The sequence below is a fragment of the Oryctolagus cuniculus genome, chromosome 9, assembly GCF_051225735.1.
Source record: "Oryctolagus cuniculus isolate XC-2025 breed Fujian yellow rabbit chromosome 9, ASM5122573v1, whole genome shotgun sequence".
NCBI lineage: Eukaryota > Metazoa > Chordata > Mammalia > Lagomorpha > Leporidae > Oryctolagus > Oryctolagus cuniculus.
The window spans coordinates 78,592,293-78,607,676 of NC_142875.1; the positions used below are offsets into that span (position 1 = coordinate 78,592,293).

Below are 15,384 nucleotides of genomic sequence, written 5' to 3' on the forward strand. Positions count from 1 at the left end.
AAATTATGAAGAAACACAAAACTATATCTATGTGAGCACTTCACATGTGTGCCTATCCGCTAACAGACACCTTTTTCCAGATGAAAGGTTACAACTGCTGACATTTATGAACATGCAATTCAAATTCAAATTAGTCTTTTTTTGAAACACAGAAACTTTGCACTCCTACATCCCTACACATTAGAAAGTTTTTCCTTAAACCTACTAAGGAGACCACACATTACTTTGTGTCTCATATAATAGAAGCAAGCAGATCTACAGAGTAGAGAATACAATACTTAGGAAATAGTACTTCAGGAAAAGTTGTTTTGCCTGTTATTTTGAATGCTTCAAGGTGTTAAAGATCACAATATTGAATTATTTTATATTAACTGATTCTACCAACAGTTATAATGGTGTGGGTTTGTGTCTTATTTTTTTTTTTTTCTGACTAGGTACGTTTAAAATCAAGGCTGCCTTGTAAACTAAGTAAATGAAATAAAAGTCAGTGTGACCTTAAAATTCCAAATAGCATTCAAATGTAAGCATCTGAAACTAACACTAAATATCAAGATTCTTGGAATTCTTTTTCTTTGGTTAGGTCAGTTTTCTTCAATTATCATTCTATTATTAGCTCGTGTCAAAGATGTCTACATGCACACCACAGAAAACAATTAGGTATTTCTGTCCTAAAGCATGGGACACACAAAAGCTTTTATTCTAGTACTAACTGCTGAGAGTTGACTTGTAGTAATATATACATATATACTCACACATATATACACACACACGACTAGTATTACTAGAGTTCTTTATAGACTTACATAAGTAAATCAATGAATTTTAAACCGTTTTGTACATTACATAATCTCTTGAAATAACTAGTTCAATAGGTTAAATGATACATCAAAAATTTTTACTATAATGTTATTTCCACAAAACAAGCCTATTTCCCAAACCTAGATGAAAATGGGCTGAATTACTCCAAAATACACACTATTTTAAATTTCTCCTCATAGGTCACTTGAATTAAAAAAAAAAATTCAAGGGATGGAAAATACGACTACGTCCTTCACAACAGTTGAACTTGCGCTTCCACAGGGACGGGCGGCCAAGATCGCTGAAAGGTTCAGCTACAGAAGGCGATTCCTCTCACGTGTTCAGTGTAACAGAAAATCGCTGGGTCGCGGCAACAAGCGGTACTGGCACTGGATGTGATTCCAGGGCGCCCAGTTCACCCCCAACGCTAACGGCGCGCCGGTGAATCCTATGTTATGTAAATCACTGTCAACTCCGGGTGTGACGAGAGCTTAAGGAAGCAGCTCAGAAAACACGGTCCTGGCATCCTCAAGTTACTCAAGCCCCAGTGACTTCACTTCCCTGGAACACCCGAGGACTAACGAGTTTCTCAGTCCTTTTCTCACCATCCAGTTTTCTTTCTCAAAGTGTAAATCGTTAGTGAAAAGGCCCCGGTTGCACCAATTAGTTTGCACGAAGTGCTTCGGTGTTTAGCTTCGCTTTAACCCAATTAAGCCGCACAGTGAGCCCGAAGATGCGCCACCTGCGCGCCTGGCTGCAGCGAGGCCCGGCCGGCGCCCCTCGCTGCCCGCGTCCTTCCCACTACACGCACCCGACCGGCCCCGAGGCCTCAGCGTCCCCGGCTGCCTCACGTCCTCGACAATCGGGGGCATCTGCGGGTGGCCCAGGAAAGCTAGGGCCGAGGTGTCGGGGCCCAGCATTTCTGGCCTGAACCTAGGGGAGAGCGCGCTGCAGGGGCCCCGGCGGCCAACTTGCAAGCGCCGGACTCGGCTGCCGTACCCTGTGAGTCGTCCAGAGCTGAGGGGCGCGGGGACAGACAGTAGCCTTGAGCTGACGTGGAGAAAGCCGGAACACCAAGTAAGGTTTAAAATCACCGCACGCATAAATAAAGGCAAAGAAACAGACAGAAGAAGTGAAGACCCGGGAGAGGATCCGGGAGAGAAGGGGCAGCGGGAAGCGCACGGGGACCCGAGCTGGGTGAGGGCAGAGGTGGCCTTCCCCAGGGACCGCCGCAAATCTCCTTCGCCCTCGCCGCGCCACGGAGCCTCCGCCTCTGGGTTGCCTTCTCTTCCACCTCTTCCAGCTGCCAAAAGGTAGCAGTGCGTTCACCCGCGACGCCCGCAAAATGGGGAGGGGCTTTCTGGGTTCCCAGTCCTAGCTTCTAAGGGAACGGAAGGGTCTTGGGGAATAGAGTAGATGGATGCCTTGCGTCCCAAATGCAGTGTACGATTTTTAAGCTAAATCGGATTCTCTAGCCCTCAGGTAACAAGACAGTAAATAATAGGTGGCTCTTGTGATTCCTGTACCTATCAAAGGGGGGGGGGGGGAGGTGGGAGGAAGGAAGGAAAGAAAAAGAAAAAGAAAGGAAAGAAAGACTAAACTCTCTAAAAGTGGACACCCTCAACAAGATCTTGTTAAGAGTGATATAAAAGAAAGTCTCTTCAAACCTGCTACCTGAAGGGTTTCACTGGAAATACTCGTTATTTGGAAGACAGGGCATCTACGTGGAAAGCAGGCAATTAAATATCTGCCTAGGTTTGAAAACCACTAGATAACCCTGAAATGGTATTTCTTCAGTTTCCTGTACACTGAAGATACAACGGGCACCACCACAGGGGGAGAGAAAATTGTTCTGCATGAACCCATTTCTCCTTCCTACTTAGAAATGCAGATTCCCTTCACTTTTTAACAAAATGATGTTTAAAACCCCCAAAGACCTGGCTGACTGCAAATTAATTTTCTTTGAAAACATTAGCCGTCTCCCCTTAATCAACTCACATGAAACAGACAAAACTAGAAGTGTCCTGTCAGGTCACCACTGAAGACACTGAAGATGGGTGAAACAGCCTTATTTATATTTGTAAACACGCCAGAAAACTCAGACCTTCAGATTTTAAGGATTAGTTATCTTTCAGGAGGTCTGATCTCGACCCCTCCTTTGAATTTCAGACATGGAGACAGCTCACTATGAAACTGCAAGAAAAGCAGCTTTTCAATCCCAGAGATAATTTATGTTTCAAATATTCTGACAAGTGCATATACAGCTGACCAAGGCCCTACCTGTTTAGCAGGGTGAGCCTAACCAAGAGCAAGGGTGGTGGGGAGAGGATGCTGCAGATGGGGGGGGGGCAGGGAGGTGCTAAACATTTTTTTAAACAGCCCAATTTAAACTGGGGTAGACAACAGCTAACACACTCAGCCGGACTTTTTGAAATCCTCTCAACAAGTGCATTTTTTTTTAAGAACATGCTACCTGCACGATGCACACAAATCATTCTAACATATAGGAACATCCAGAATGAGAAAAGAACTCAGGTATGACCCCCAGCTAAAGTCAGCTTCCATATGCCAGGAGTCAGTGCATGAAAGAACAAACTTTCAACCTGCATTCAAAAAGACCCTGAGGATTAGCGGACATTAATTATCTCACTCTAAATGCAAGTTAGTGACTCTCCTTTAAGCTAACCCCATCTAGTTCACTAATTGATGGATGACCACTGATACACCTGTATTTGCATTTCAGCGGTAAAAAGACTAGCAGGGTTTTCAGCACGGAAGAGAGACGGTTTGCCAAGTCTTTTCAAAACGTCAATATGCTTCAAGTAACACCAAAGCTGAGAGATTCCTCTTGATTTCCAAACTGTCTAGGTGGCCTGGGTGGTTTTCTGCCGGCAGCAGCCTCCTACCTTTAGTTTGTGTGCCTGCATCCATGCGGGGGGATTAATTAGCCGGGCTGGAGCTGAAGGAGGCTGTCGTGACGAGCCCAGTGGCGATTGGCCGCCCGCCTGCCTGGCCCTGCCTTTATAATTTCCACACGAGTGCATCTGGGCTCTTAGACAAACCGACAGCGGCTTCCTCTGACACACACGCGCGCACACTCACCCCGACGCACACCCAGCACACTTCTCCTCCATCTCATTAACGTCCTGCACACACGATGAGTACAGGCAGGCGTAAATAAACACGGACAGGGGTGATTATTTTGACTACTGGAAGAGCTTTGCGGGGTCTCAGCGCAACTTTTGTTTTTATTACGGAGAAGGTGATCTCTCCATGCGTTTCTCTCACTCACGGATTGTGTAGAAGGAAGAGAGGCAGAGCGAGGGGGGAGAATCACCTTTCACTTTAAGCCCGGCGGGGCTCAGAGATAAAAGGAAGGGGGACGCGGCCGCGGCGGGGAGAGCCGCGCACCTCGGAGACCCTTGCACCCGTTTCTGAGCGCCGCGGCCCGTTTCTCCACCGAAGTTGGCTCCAGCTCTAGCAGCCGCATTGGATCCCACAGCCTACTGCGAGACTCCGGTGTACAATCCGGATCTCTGCCCCAACATGATCGCGGCCCAGGCCAAGCTGGTCTACCATCTGAATAAGTACTACAACGAGAAATGCCAAGCCAGGAAAGCTGCCATTGCCAAAACTATCCGGGAAGTCTGCAAAGTCGTCTCCGACGTGCTGAAGGAGGTGGAGGTGCAGGAGCCCCGCTTCATCAGCTCTCTCAACGAGATGGACAATCGCTACGAGGGCCTCGAGGTTATCTCCCCCACCGAGTTCGAAGTGGTGCTGTATCTTAACCAAATGGGGGTGTTCAACTTCGTGGACGACGGCTCGCTGCCCGGCTGCGCGGTGCTGAAGCTGAGCGACGGGCGCAAGCGGAGCATGTCCCTCTGGGTGGAGTTCATCACCGCCTCCGGCTACCTCTCGGCGCGCAAGATCCGGTCCAGGTTTCAGACGCTGGTGGCTCAGGCGGTGGACAAATGTAGCTACCGGGATGTGGTAAAGATGGTGGCAGACACCAGCGAAGTGAAACTGAGAATCCGAGATAGGTACGTGGTGCAGATCACCCCGGCTTTTAAATGCACCGGGATCTGGCCGAGGAGTGCTGCCCACTGGCCACTGCCCCACATCCCCTGGCCGGGGCCCAACCGGGTGGCGGAGGTCAAAGCGGAAGGGTTCAATCTCTTGTCCAAGGAGTGCCACTCCCTGGCCGGCAAGCAGAGCTCGGCCGAGAGCGACGCCTGGGTGCTGCAGTTCGCCGAAGCGGAGAACAGACTGCAGATGGGGGGCTGCAGAAAGAAATGCCTCTCCATTCTCAAGACCTTACGGGATCGGCACCTCGAACTGCCCGGCCAGCCCCTCAACAACTACCACATGAAGACTCTGGTTTCCTACGAGTGTGAAAAGCACCCCCGGGAGTCGGACTGGGACGAGTCGTGCCTGGGCGATCGGCTGAACGGGATTCTGCTGCAGCTCATCTCCTGCCTGCAGTGCCGGCGGTGTCCCCACTACTTCCTACCCAACTTAGATCTCTTTCAAGGCAAACCTCACTCGGCCCTGGAGAACGCTGCCAAACAAACGTGGCGACTGGCAAGAGAGATCCTGACCAACCCAAAAAGTTTGGAAAAACTTTAGAGGGTGACTTAATCGAGAGCCGAAACGATTCTTCTCAAAGTCCTGATTGAGTGTAAACTTCCTGTTAGATTCCTAATATTACGCTCCACAGTGCAAACAATCTCTTCCTTAAAAAGGAACAGTCACACACCGTGTAGGCATCCTCTCGCCCACTCCTCTGAGCGGAGGAAAGGTAGGAGAAGCGATGGAGAACACCTTAAACCCATAAGTATTAGAAGACTTCTTCACACCGGTTTCACATTTCTCTTGAAAAAGTACAGGGCAGCACCCGGAAAAGAGCCCAGCTGCAATGCAAGACTACAGAGAACACTCTGCCTAACTACCAAAGGATTATTAGCAATCCTGGTGACTTAGGTGCATCTGTCTGTGAGTAACACGCGGTCTGGATACGCCATCGGAAGCCAAGTGTAATGTATATTTTTGGTTTGTAACAAATATTGTGATCTCACATTGTCTTTGAAAGTGTGGATATTGGTGTTTTGTGATTTGGTGAACAGAATTTAAATTGCCATTTTGGATACTTCCAGACATTTTCCACTAACAAAGATACCATTTAAAGGTAGATTCCCTCCTGGTACTTTTACCTGTCTTTGAAAGTGTCTGAACTTTAAAAAGTTTACATTTTGCTTCAAATATATTGCTTGTTCTATTTCTGACATTCCATAAATATACTTGAAATGTTATTTAAATATATTCAAAGAAATTTGAATTCAGCTTATATAATAACGCTTGAATATCTGAATTATATATTTGAAAAATGCACTTGAAATACACTGGATAATTACTTTTTGTGATTTAGATTTAAATTTCTGTTGCTGGTTTTTATTTAATTAGAAGCTAATAAATGAAGTAAAATACAACTTGTGTCTCACTTTCAATTGTTTTTCTATCAAAAGATGTAATGCTCCATTTTGAACACACTTGAATGTTTTAAATACTTTGAGAAACATGCTAAAGAAATCATTAAAATATGACCTTAAACCAAGGAGAAAAGCCCTTTTTATATAACTACAGAGGATAATCTATGTCCACCTTCTAGCTCACTTATAAGACAATTCATTTAAATTTATCCTTGAGAATTTCTGTAGCACTTTTCATACTACAAGGAAGAAATCTATTTTGACATAAAAGATTATTGAGTTAAAAGTCAGACTAAGAGAAAATGAATTTAATAAAATTGACAATGGATCTTTTGAAATTTGTATATGAAAACAAGCTAATAAAATGAAGATAATCTCTGATTGATATATTTTATGTCAAACAGTATTTTATGTGATATAGGTTCCATTAGTAAAATAAACTAATCATAAATTTAAAAATTCCCCTTTATAGGGCAAACTAATGATAAAAGTATAAAGACAAACTTGAAATTATTTAAAATCAAACAGCACATTCAAGCTCATTTTTAAAATTCAGTGCTTTTGGAGCTAAAAATCCTGTGTCCATCCTTCACAGCATTTTAATAGTCAACAAGTGTGGAAATGGCTGATCACCTATGGGCCTAAAGTTAGTTAATTCAGGTAGTGGTGAACTGTAGTATCTCAGTTGCTAGCCTACACATACTATTTAATAATGCTTTATTTCTAGGTAGCAATTAAATACAAATAATAAAGTTCTGGATCTATAGGGGTGGTTTGTGTATTTTAGAATACATGCCTCTGAAAACTCCTTAAGGGGAAGATCTTCGTAAAATGATGCTAGAATTTCTGCTATGACTTAAGTGCTCTTGAATTCTTAACCTCAGGAAAGAAGTTTGCCAATTGCATGGTAACATCAAAGTTACAACAATAAAAATGGATCTCAGAAAAAAGTGCTGAAGTGTAGAACTGCTCTAATACTCAAGTATTTAAAATCTACACAATGAGATTTACTAAGTAAAGATTTATGAATTTTAAATTATCCAAATATATATTTTCTGGCATTACTCCCAAAGAATACAACCTTTAAACCTCTGAGCACTGATATATACCATGTAAATACATAAAAAATGAAAGCTTCTCAGAGTATCATTTCCTCTTAAATCCATAGGTAAAATCCAATGTTATTTCAGGAGATGAAAAATGGGATGTATAATGCAGATGGATTTATATTCAAACGGTTTTCTTTTCCAGTTTCCTTATAATCTTTCAATAAATAATAATTCATATTGTAATCTGTACTTTTGGAAACCGAAAACGAACTTAATAAATTTCACTAGACCTTCCCAGTCTTCCCAGAGAGCCCGAGATGCTGTACCCTAGGGACTTGGGAGCAATTGGCTTAACTTCTACATATGCCCAAGTGCACACAAAGACAGTCACAGAATGACCGTTAAAATGTGCATGCTCTGGTAATACAAGATTCCATAAAAGAGCATGTTATTTCATTCATTTTAGTTTCCATGAGAAAGATAAGAAAGTGCCCTCTTCCCCCACTGTCACTTAAAACCCAGCAGAATTGAAAACCACCTCCTGCCACAAAGCCACCATTACTGTACACGGAATCCTTGGACTCACTTTGGTGTCGATCTTCTTGAAGGCAGGATCATCCTCATCTACCTCGAAGTAGATTTCTGTCGTGGTGATGGAGAGGGTCCCCTTGGCCACCACCACTGGCGCGATGAGCTGGGCCGGGGTGCTGAGAACCACTGGGCCTGCAAGACAAGCGCACCGTCAAGCTGAGCCCCTCCGGCCTGCTCCTGCTCCCTCCCAGAAGGGTATCCCAGATTTTTATTTTAAAAGCTGCACAAGGAAGAACCGTGCCTCTATGATGCGGCACGCTCTTTCCATGAGAGAGGGCTGCTTGGATTTCTGTACATTACCTTACAACGACACTAGAAATAAATAATTCGATCAAACCCCAAGAGGTCAGAATACCGAATAAGCGACCCTTAACACTCGAGTCTGCAACCTGCGACTAGAGATCCCACACGGTTGGCAAGGCTCTGCCATTAACCGGGTTAAATGTGCAGAACGCGTCCCAGGCCGCCCAGCTCTCTCCACGGGCGCCCACGCGGTGAGCACTGGCCCCAAGGAACCGCGGCCCGAGAGGCCGCGGCTCGCTGTTTGCCACGCCAGGCCAGAGTGGCAAAGGCAAAGGACCCAAACATGTGCCGTCCGTCCCGCCAAGGGGCTTGCACCTTGGCGAAGACGAATTTATCGCCGTGTTCTGAGGAGCGCCGCACACGCGCCTACACCCAGGGACACCCGAAGTTCTGATCCCGGGAAGGACGACGCTCTCAGCAGCGCTTTCCTCACAGAGAATGGGACACAAGTGATGAACATGGGAGACGCGTTAAGAAAACAGTTCTCTGAAAGGCGTCCCAAAGTGCCAACTCTCAACTTGGGAGAAGACACTTTGAGGAAATGTGTCTATTAGGTGCTTACTTGGAATTCCCGCAAACTAAAAACTCAGGTTCAAATTCAGGGATTTCACGTCGCAGAATATGAATTCAAAGGCGGATTACTGAAATCCCCCCTTCGAAATCTCTCAAAGGGCGTGCTTTCTTCGGGGACATCAGAAACCACGCGTTCTCTTTGCGGCTGCGAGGGCGCATCCGAATCCCTCCCGCGTCGCCTCTCGGGCACGCACAGGCAGGCCAGACACAGCCAGTGGGGAAGGCAGTCGCCCACCAGAGCCCGCGGCCGCGCACCGTTCCCGCGGCGGCCACCGCCACCGCCACCGCCACCGCCGCCGCCGCCGCCGCCGCCGCCAGGGGATCCGGCCGGGCCGAGCCCGGGTGAGGGCGGCGGCGGCGCCGTCCGTGGTCCCGGGGAGCAGCGCACGCCGAATCTTGCCGCCCTGGCTGTTGAGACCGAAGGCCACGCCGGCCCTGTCGCGGTTACAGGGGTGGCCAGGAAACACCTTGGGCCACTGTCAGCTTTCAGCCAGGTCGGACAGTGGGGACCGGACTGCCCTTTCCCCGTCTGACTGCCCTCGCCGCCCCGCTGAGCCCTGGGGCTCGCCGAGGGACTCCCGGCCTCGGTCTCGGGCGGGCTGGGTCCGCCGCGCAGCCGAGCGGAGTCGGGGTCCACTCGGCTCCACAAGGCTTTTCTTTGCAAAGGGCGAGGCGGTCGATCTGAAGCGCCACTTTAAAGGCTCATCAATCTTAATCTAGGTTGCTCAAGTAATTATGCCCGAATCTCTTGTACGATTACAAGTGGATTTGGGTTTCTATTCCCCAGGCCCTCCTTTGTGTTTATTGGAGGGTCTGTGCGCGCGCTCGGCGGCGCCTCCCGCCTCGCGCGCCCGCCTCCGCAACCCCAGCGCCGGGCCGGTTCGAACCGCTCCCTTAACCCTTCCGAGGCCGGGTCTCCCGCGGGCGCCGCGTTCCCGCTTCCGCTCCGGGAGAGCCGCGCGGGCACTGTCGGCCCTGAGGAGGTGAGAAAGAAGGCGACGCGATTCACCTCGCAGGCGACGTGTCGTCGTGTACCTCGCGGGCCCTTGCTGAAACCTCAGCAAAGTCTGCCTTCTCAACAGAGGACTATGGATTTATGGTTAAACAGAGGTTTCTGGCATTTGGAGACGAAGAAGGGTCAAAAACATTAAAAATGGCGAACCGCTTCTTTCTCTTCAAAAATAATTGAACATACACAACAATTAAATTGGGACAATTTGAGAAAAGAAAAGATCATTAAGCACATTATCGAAACCATACTCACTGATTTACTGAAACATATTACAGATTTTAAGTACACAATCCCATGAAGTTTCAAGGGGGAACACATTTTCTCTACTTAATTCTCTGCGTTTCTCAGAGGGAACTGTGCGTCCATTTGATTCTACTCCAATTTTGTTCAATGGAGTTGAGGTTTTCTGGGGGTTTATAAAAGGGTTTCGAACTGATCCTTCCGTAAGAAAGACACATCATGAAATATTCAGCTTTAGTAGTGTGTCATTTCCCCCCCTGTCCTTTGGAAATCTCCAATTACAACTTCCAATTCCATAGCATGTTTAAGGAGCCCTGAGTCTTTTTGTTGTAGCCTTCAGGGAGCAAACCAGCCGCAGAGAGGATACGGAGTTAATCCACTACAGCAATAGAGAGAGGGGATTATGTTTTAATCGCCTTCGGGGGAGCCTCTGGATTTTAGGGATCCGATATTAAAATGTTTACATTAGGCACAATCACAAACCTGCAGATCTTCCATATGGTTTCTGGTTATTTGAAAACCTGGGATCTCTCTCTCTCTCTCTCTCTCTCTCAAAAAAAAAAAAAAATTTAGTACCAATGAGATGCTGCTCAAGCTGATTCTAGTCTAGAAGATAATTTAAAAAACTTCAAATTTAGCTTCCTAAACTTTGCTTGGAGTAGTGAGTTGGGGAATGAGCCTAAACATATTCATGCCAATCACTGCTATAAGGATAAATTAATAAAATGACCTCAGCACACACAAAGGTAAAGTAATGATACTAAAGGATGGTAAAACAAATGAATAGGGCAAAATTTCTTCCTACGGTATTGATATTTGATTTAACTGATTTAAACTTTCACCATCTAAAGTGACAAGAAGGAAAATTACTGTTATTTACTTTTTACAGTTGGTAATACAATGTTTAAAAACACTGATCTATGACTATTTTTCTGTTAGTGATATTACTTAATATTAATTTGCTAGTTCAAAATCTGAACTAAAACAAAGATAACCCAAGCATGATGAAAAGAGCCTTTAAAAGAAGGAACTTTTCATTAGATTCATTAGTTTGCCATCAGCTGAGATGGTAAATCTCATTGTGGACTCAAGAGTAGAGAGTACACATGTTTTATATTTGAAAAGGGAACTATTCATCAGATATATTTCTAAAGTAGAATGTTAAATACTTGTGGGTTTGGATTATTTTGCTGAAAATCAAAATTCCAAGCCTAGAAATCTTAAAATAATGATATATTGACATTTTAATAGAACTTTACAGTTTACAACATTCTTTTACGTTTTTACTATAATAGCCCTATTTCCACAATTTTGGGCTATGGATGCATCAATGCTTTCCTGCCAAAGACCACCACGGCCACATTTATGGTTGAACAAGTTGGGGTGATGCTCATTGCAGTGAAGGAGACAGCAAAAGATGTGAACTTTGGACTTTGGTTCAAGGGTGCAGATATTTGCTCTGGACTGGGCTGTCAGGGAGCAGGGACAACTTTGTGATTGGGTAACTTAATAAAGCTTATCTGGGCGCTACATGAAAAGAAGTGGCAGTTACTCCTATTAGCCAGGAGAGGGGGATATTTGGTATTTTTGTGGCACACAAAATACCTTGTTTTTGTCTGTGCTTAGACAAAATTATGGTTTTTTTTTTTTTTTCTTTTTGGTCTCAGATCATCATCCTGTGCCCTTATCTGATGTTGGTGTTCTGTAAGGTTGCATACATCCAACAAGAGAGTTGTGAGCTCCAGGCCATATCCCAACACTAGGAGCCCTAGATACAGGTCAGACCAATTCTCAAAGATTAGAGGCTGCCTTTTTTCCCATCAGATGAAGAAATTAATCATTTTTGTATGGAGGTCAATAACATTCTAACTTTTAAAAGGCAATTATGCCAATTAAATTTTCAAGCCATTCTAACCTTGTCTACACATTTGAATACAAAACACAGCAATGAATATATCTATTTTTTATATATATGGAGAAAAAATGTTGAAGTTTAATTAGAATTGGCATTACTAGATTTTTTGATGACTTTCACTTGGAAAAACTACAATGAGGGTACAAGAAATTGCAATGTATTTTAGGATCACTTGACTATTTCCTACACTAGTAATATTAAGAAAACTTTAAGTAGCTATATAGATTGTCTTCAGACTCAACTACTTTGAAACCAGGTGTTTAATTGGCCTTTAGAACATATAAAAGACCATTATTTGGGGATAACAAACATTGGCTAGCCTTAGCGATATTATTAAACTTACAATCTGATATTATTTACATCTGAAACTAACCTGAATGTCTTTATGTCCAGTGTGAAAGGATATTATTCCAAAAAAATTTAAGGCCAAAACATAATTACAGAGTAAATTTTTATGATTACTTCTGTAATGTGATAAAAATTGTGGGAAAATAACTCACTACGTGAGTTACTAATCATATCTAAAATTATCTATCGCGGCTTTGGACTGATTTTTAAGTATGGTACTGTTACCCATGGCATACATAAAATTAGTTCTATTTATATTAATAAAAGCTTTTTAAAAGTATAGTACTGTTACTTTAAAAAAATGCGCTCCCATAGAACTAAAAGCATTTACCTCAAAATGATTTAAAATAAACTACTGAAAAATAGAGAAAGCTGGGATTTTGTTTTGAAATCTGAGAGAAGCTTTAGGCATTTAGGAAAGTGGAGGTGTTGGTGTATTTGCCTAGGGAGAGGGAGGGTCTCCAAAGAACACTGCAAGAAATCTTAGATTTCTATTAGCCACCATAGTTTCTTGGGTTTCAGGCATTTGAACTGCCTCAAGGAATAAAGAAATCATAGCAACAAAAATCTCTCTACAGTGACTGTTTTCTTTGCATAACGAGAATATTATTTTTCAAATAAACTATTAGAATAATGATCCTCTGAAATTTTCAAAAACTTTTCTTGTGTGGACATAGCCACAGAATGCTTTTACTGGAACAATAAAAAGATAATGTGAAGAACTCATAATATATACCACAAGGGTTGGCAGTGTAAATTTTAGCACTGCTTTTTCCCTAAAACACACACACACATACACACGCATAAAATGATCCTAAACTATTCATTATAAATACTCCATAAAACCAAATTTTACAAAGGCTCATTGTGCCCAAAAAGTGGCTTCCTGATGCTCTATGGTAAATTCTTGGGCATAATTTATCTTTAAGATTCAGATTAATAATGACCAATTATCTCCACAGTTCAGAGGTTTCCTTAGATTATTATTGTGCAAAATAAGACAGGTGCTCACAAACTCATATTACTCTTTTGATACCTAACTCAACATCCTTCTGGAAACATTAACTTTCCAGTCTGAAAGGAGTCTTCAATATATGAACAATGTAATACTGCAATTTAGCATTCTGTCTGTTCATCACGATAGGACACCTATTTTATACTAATATCTGAAAATCCCATCTTATTTAATGTGTTTATAGTAAATAAAAAAGTATTGAGAGGGGCTGGCGCTGTGGTGTAGCAATTTAAGCCTTCGCCTGTGATGCCAGCATCCCATATAGGCATTGGTTCGAGACCCGACTGTTCCACTTCCAATCTAGCTCCCTACTAATGAGCCTTGGAAAGCAATGGAAGATGGCTCAAGTACTTGAGCCCCTGTACCGACATGGGATTCCTGGAAGAAGCTCCTGGCTCCTGGCTCTGGCCTGGCCCAGCCCTGGCCATTGTAGCCATTTGAGGAGTGAACCAGAAGATGGACGATCTCTCTCTTTCTCATCTCTTTCTCCCCTTCTCTCTCTTTCTTTCAAATAAATAAATAAAATCTTTTAAAAAAGAATTTTGAGAGACAAGAGACAATTTGATAGGCTATAACTTTAATTTATCATGTTTTATAATTTATTTGTAGAAAAAGTAATTATTATAAAAGAAACTAATGGGGCTAAAGATTCTTAGTGGGTTAAGATGCCCACATTCTACACAGGAGTGCCTGGGCTCTATGTTTGGCTCTGGCTCTTGATTCCAGCTTCCTATTAACACAGACCCTAGGAGCTGCAAGGATGGTTCCAATACCCTTCATGGAGACATGAATTGAGCTCCAGAGGTTCTGGCCTTTATAGGCCTTAAGGGGAGTGAATCAACAGTTGGAAGCATGAGAGAGAGCTCTCTCTCTCTCATATTAAAAAAGAAAAAAAAAAAAAGGAAAAGAAACCAACCAACACAAGTTCATTTTCTGCAAATATAATCAGTGATTTTACAGAAATAAAAAGCTTACAAAGCATAAGTAAAACAGCTTTGACTTATTTTGTAGCACACACACAAAATACTGAAAAGCAATGATAGTTTTAATGTTCAGTGTTATAATTTGTTCTGCCTTTTGATTTAATAGGTGAGTCAGCTGAGATTTGTGCTTCTAGCTATATTACATTTAGTTTAACATATGGAATACATTTTTCACCTCCTGGAAGGGTATGACTCTTTTATGGCACTAGGATATCATTTAATGATCGGGAAGAGTAAATTCCTACTAGACTAGATGAGTGAATAAACCAGAGGATATGATTTAAATCTATCTAACTAGTCAGAATAAGTCTTTGTACTCTTACATTGGACTAAGTACATTGCTTTTTATTCTCATAGTTTCCTGGGTACGTCTTTGTTGTAGGACTTACAAAATACTAAGTATAATATACTGAGTAAATATGTTTAGAAGTCTATTTATCCAATTTGGCACAACATACTTAAGACAGAGGCATTATTTTTTTCTCCTAACACAGTATTCATCACACAGTAGGCCATCTGTGTTTACAGAATTGAATTTAGAAAACGATACATATTGGGGCTGGTGCTATGGCGTAGCAAGTAAAGCCGCTGCCTGTAGTGCCAGCATCCCATATGGGTGCTGGTTCGAGTCCTGGCTGCTCCATTTCTGACCTCGCTCTCTGCTATGGCCTGGGAAAGCAGCAGAAGATGGCCCAAGTCCTTGGGCCTTGTACCTAAGTGGGGAAACCTGGAAGAAGCTCCTGGCTTCGGATTGGTGCAGTTCCAGCCATTGTGGCCATCTGGGGAGTGAACCAGTGGATGGAAGACTGACTTTCTTTCTTTCTTTCTTTCTTTCTTTCTCTCTCTCTCTCTCTCTTTCTGCCTCTGACTCTCTGTAACTCTGCCTTTCAAATAAAAAATCAATCTATTTTTAAAAAGAAAGTGATACATATTATTTTTGTATTTATATATCATAGTAAAAGGCCACTGAAAATAGCACATCAATTTTTTTACATTTTTCTGGACTTGACTTCAAATAGTTTGTAAAAAACATGAGTGATACTAGATTTTAGAGAAAATATTAAAAAAATG

At 43.2% G+C, this 15,384-nt stretch overlaps 2 protein-coding genes across 11 annotated transcripts in view; one reads left to right on the forward strand and one right to left on the reverse strand.

Annotated features, from left to right (window-relative positions):
- The window catches only part of NBEA (neurobeachin), a 732,675-nt gene that overhangs the window by 209,413 nt on the left and 507,878 nt on the right, over positions 1-15,384 (reverse strand). For all 10 annotated transcript variants that reach the window (XM_070049020.2, XM_070049018.2, XM_051831739.3 and 7 more), the window contains one exon: positions 7,920-8,056. In XM_070049020.2, the coding sequence (XP_069905121.1) occupies positions 7,920-8,056 (137 nt within the window). The remainder of the gene's footprint in view (positions 1-7,919; positions 8,057-15,384) is intronic.
- MAB21L1 (mab-21 like 1) lies at positions 783-6,284 on the forward strand. The gene has a single exon (XM_008273543.5). It carries the CDS (start codon positions 4,345-4,347, stop codon positions 5,422-5,424), a length of 1,080 nt encoding a protein of 359 aa, XP_008271765.1. The 5' UTR covers positions 783-4,344; the 3' UTR covers positions 5,425-6,284.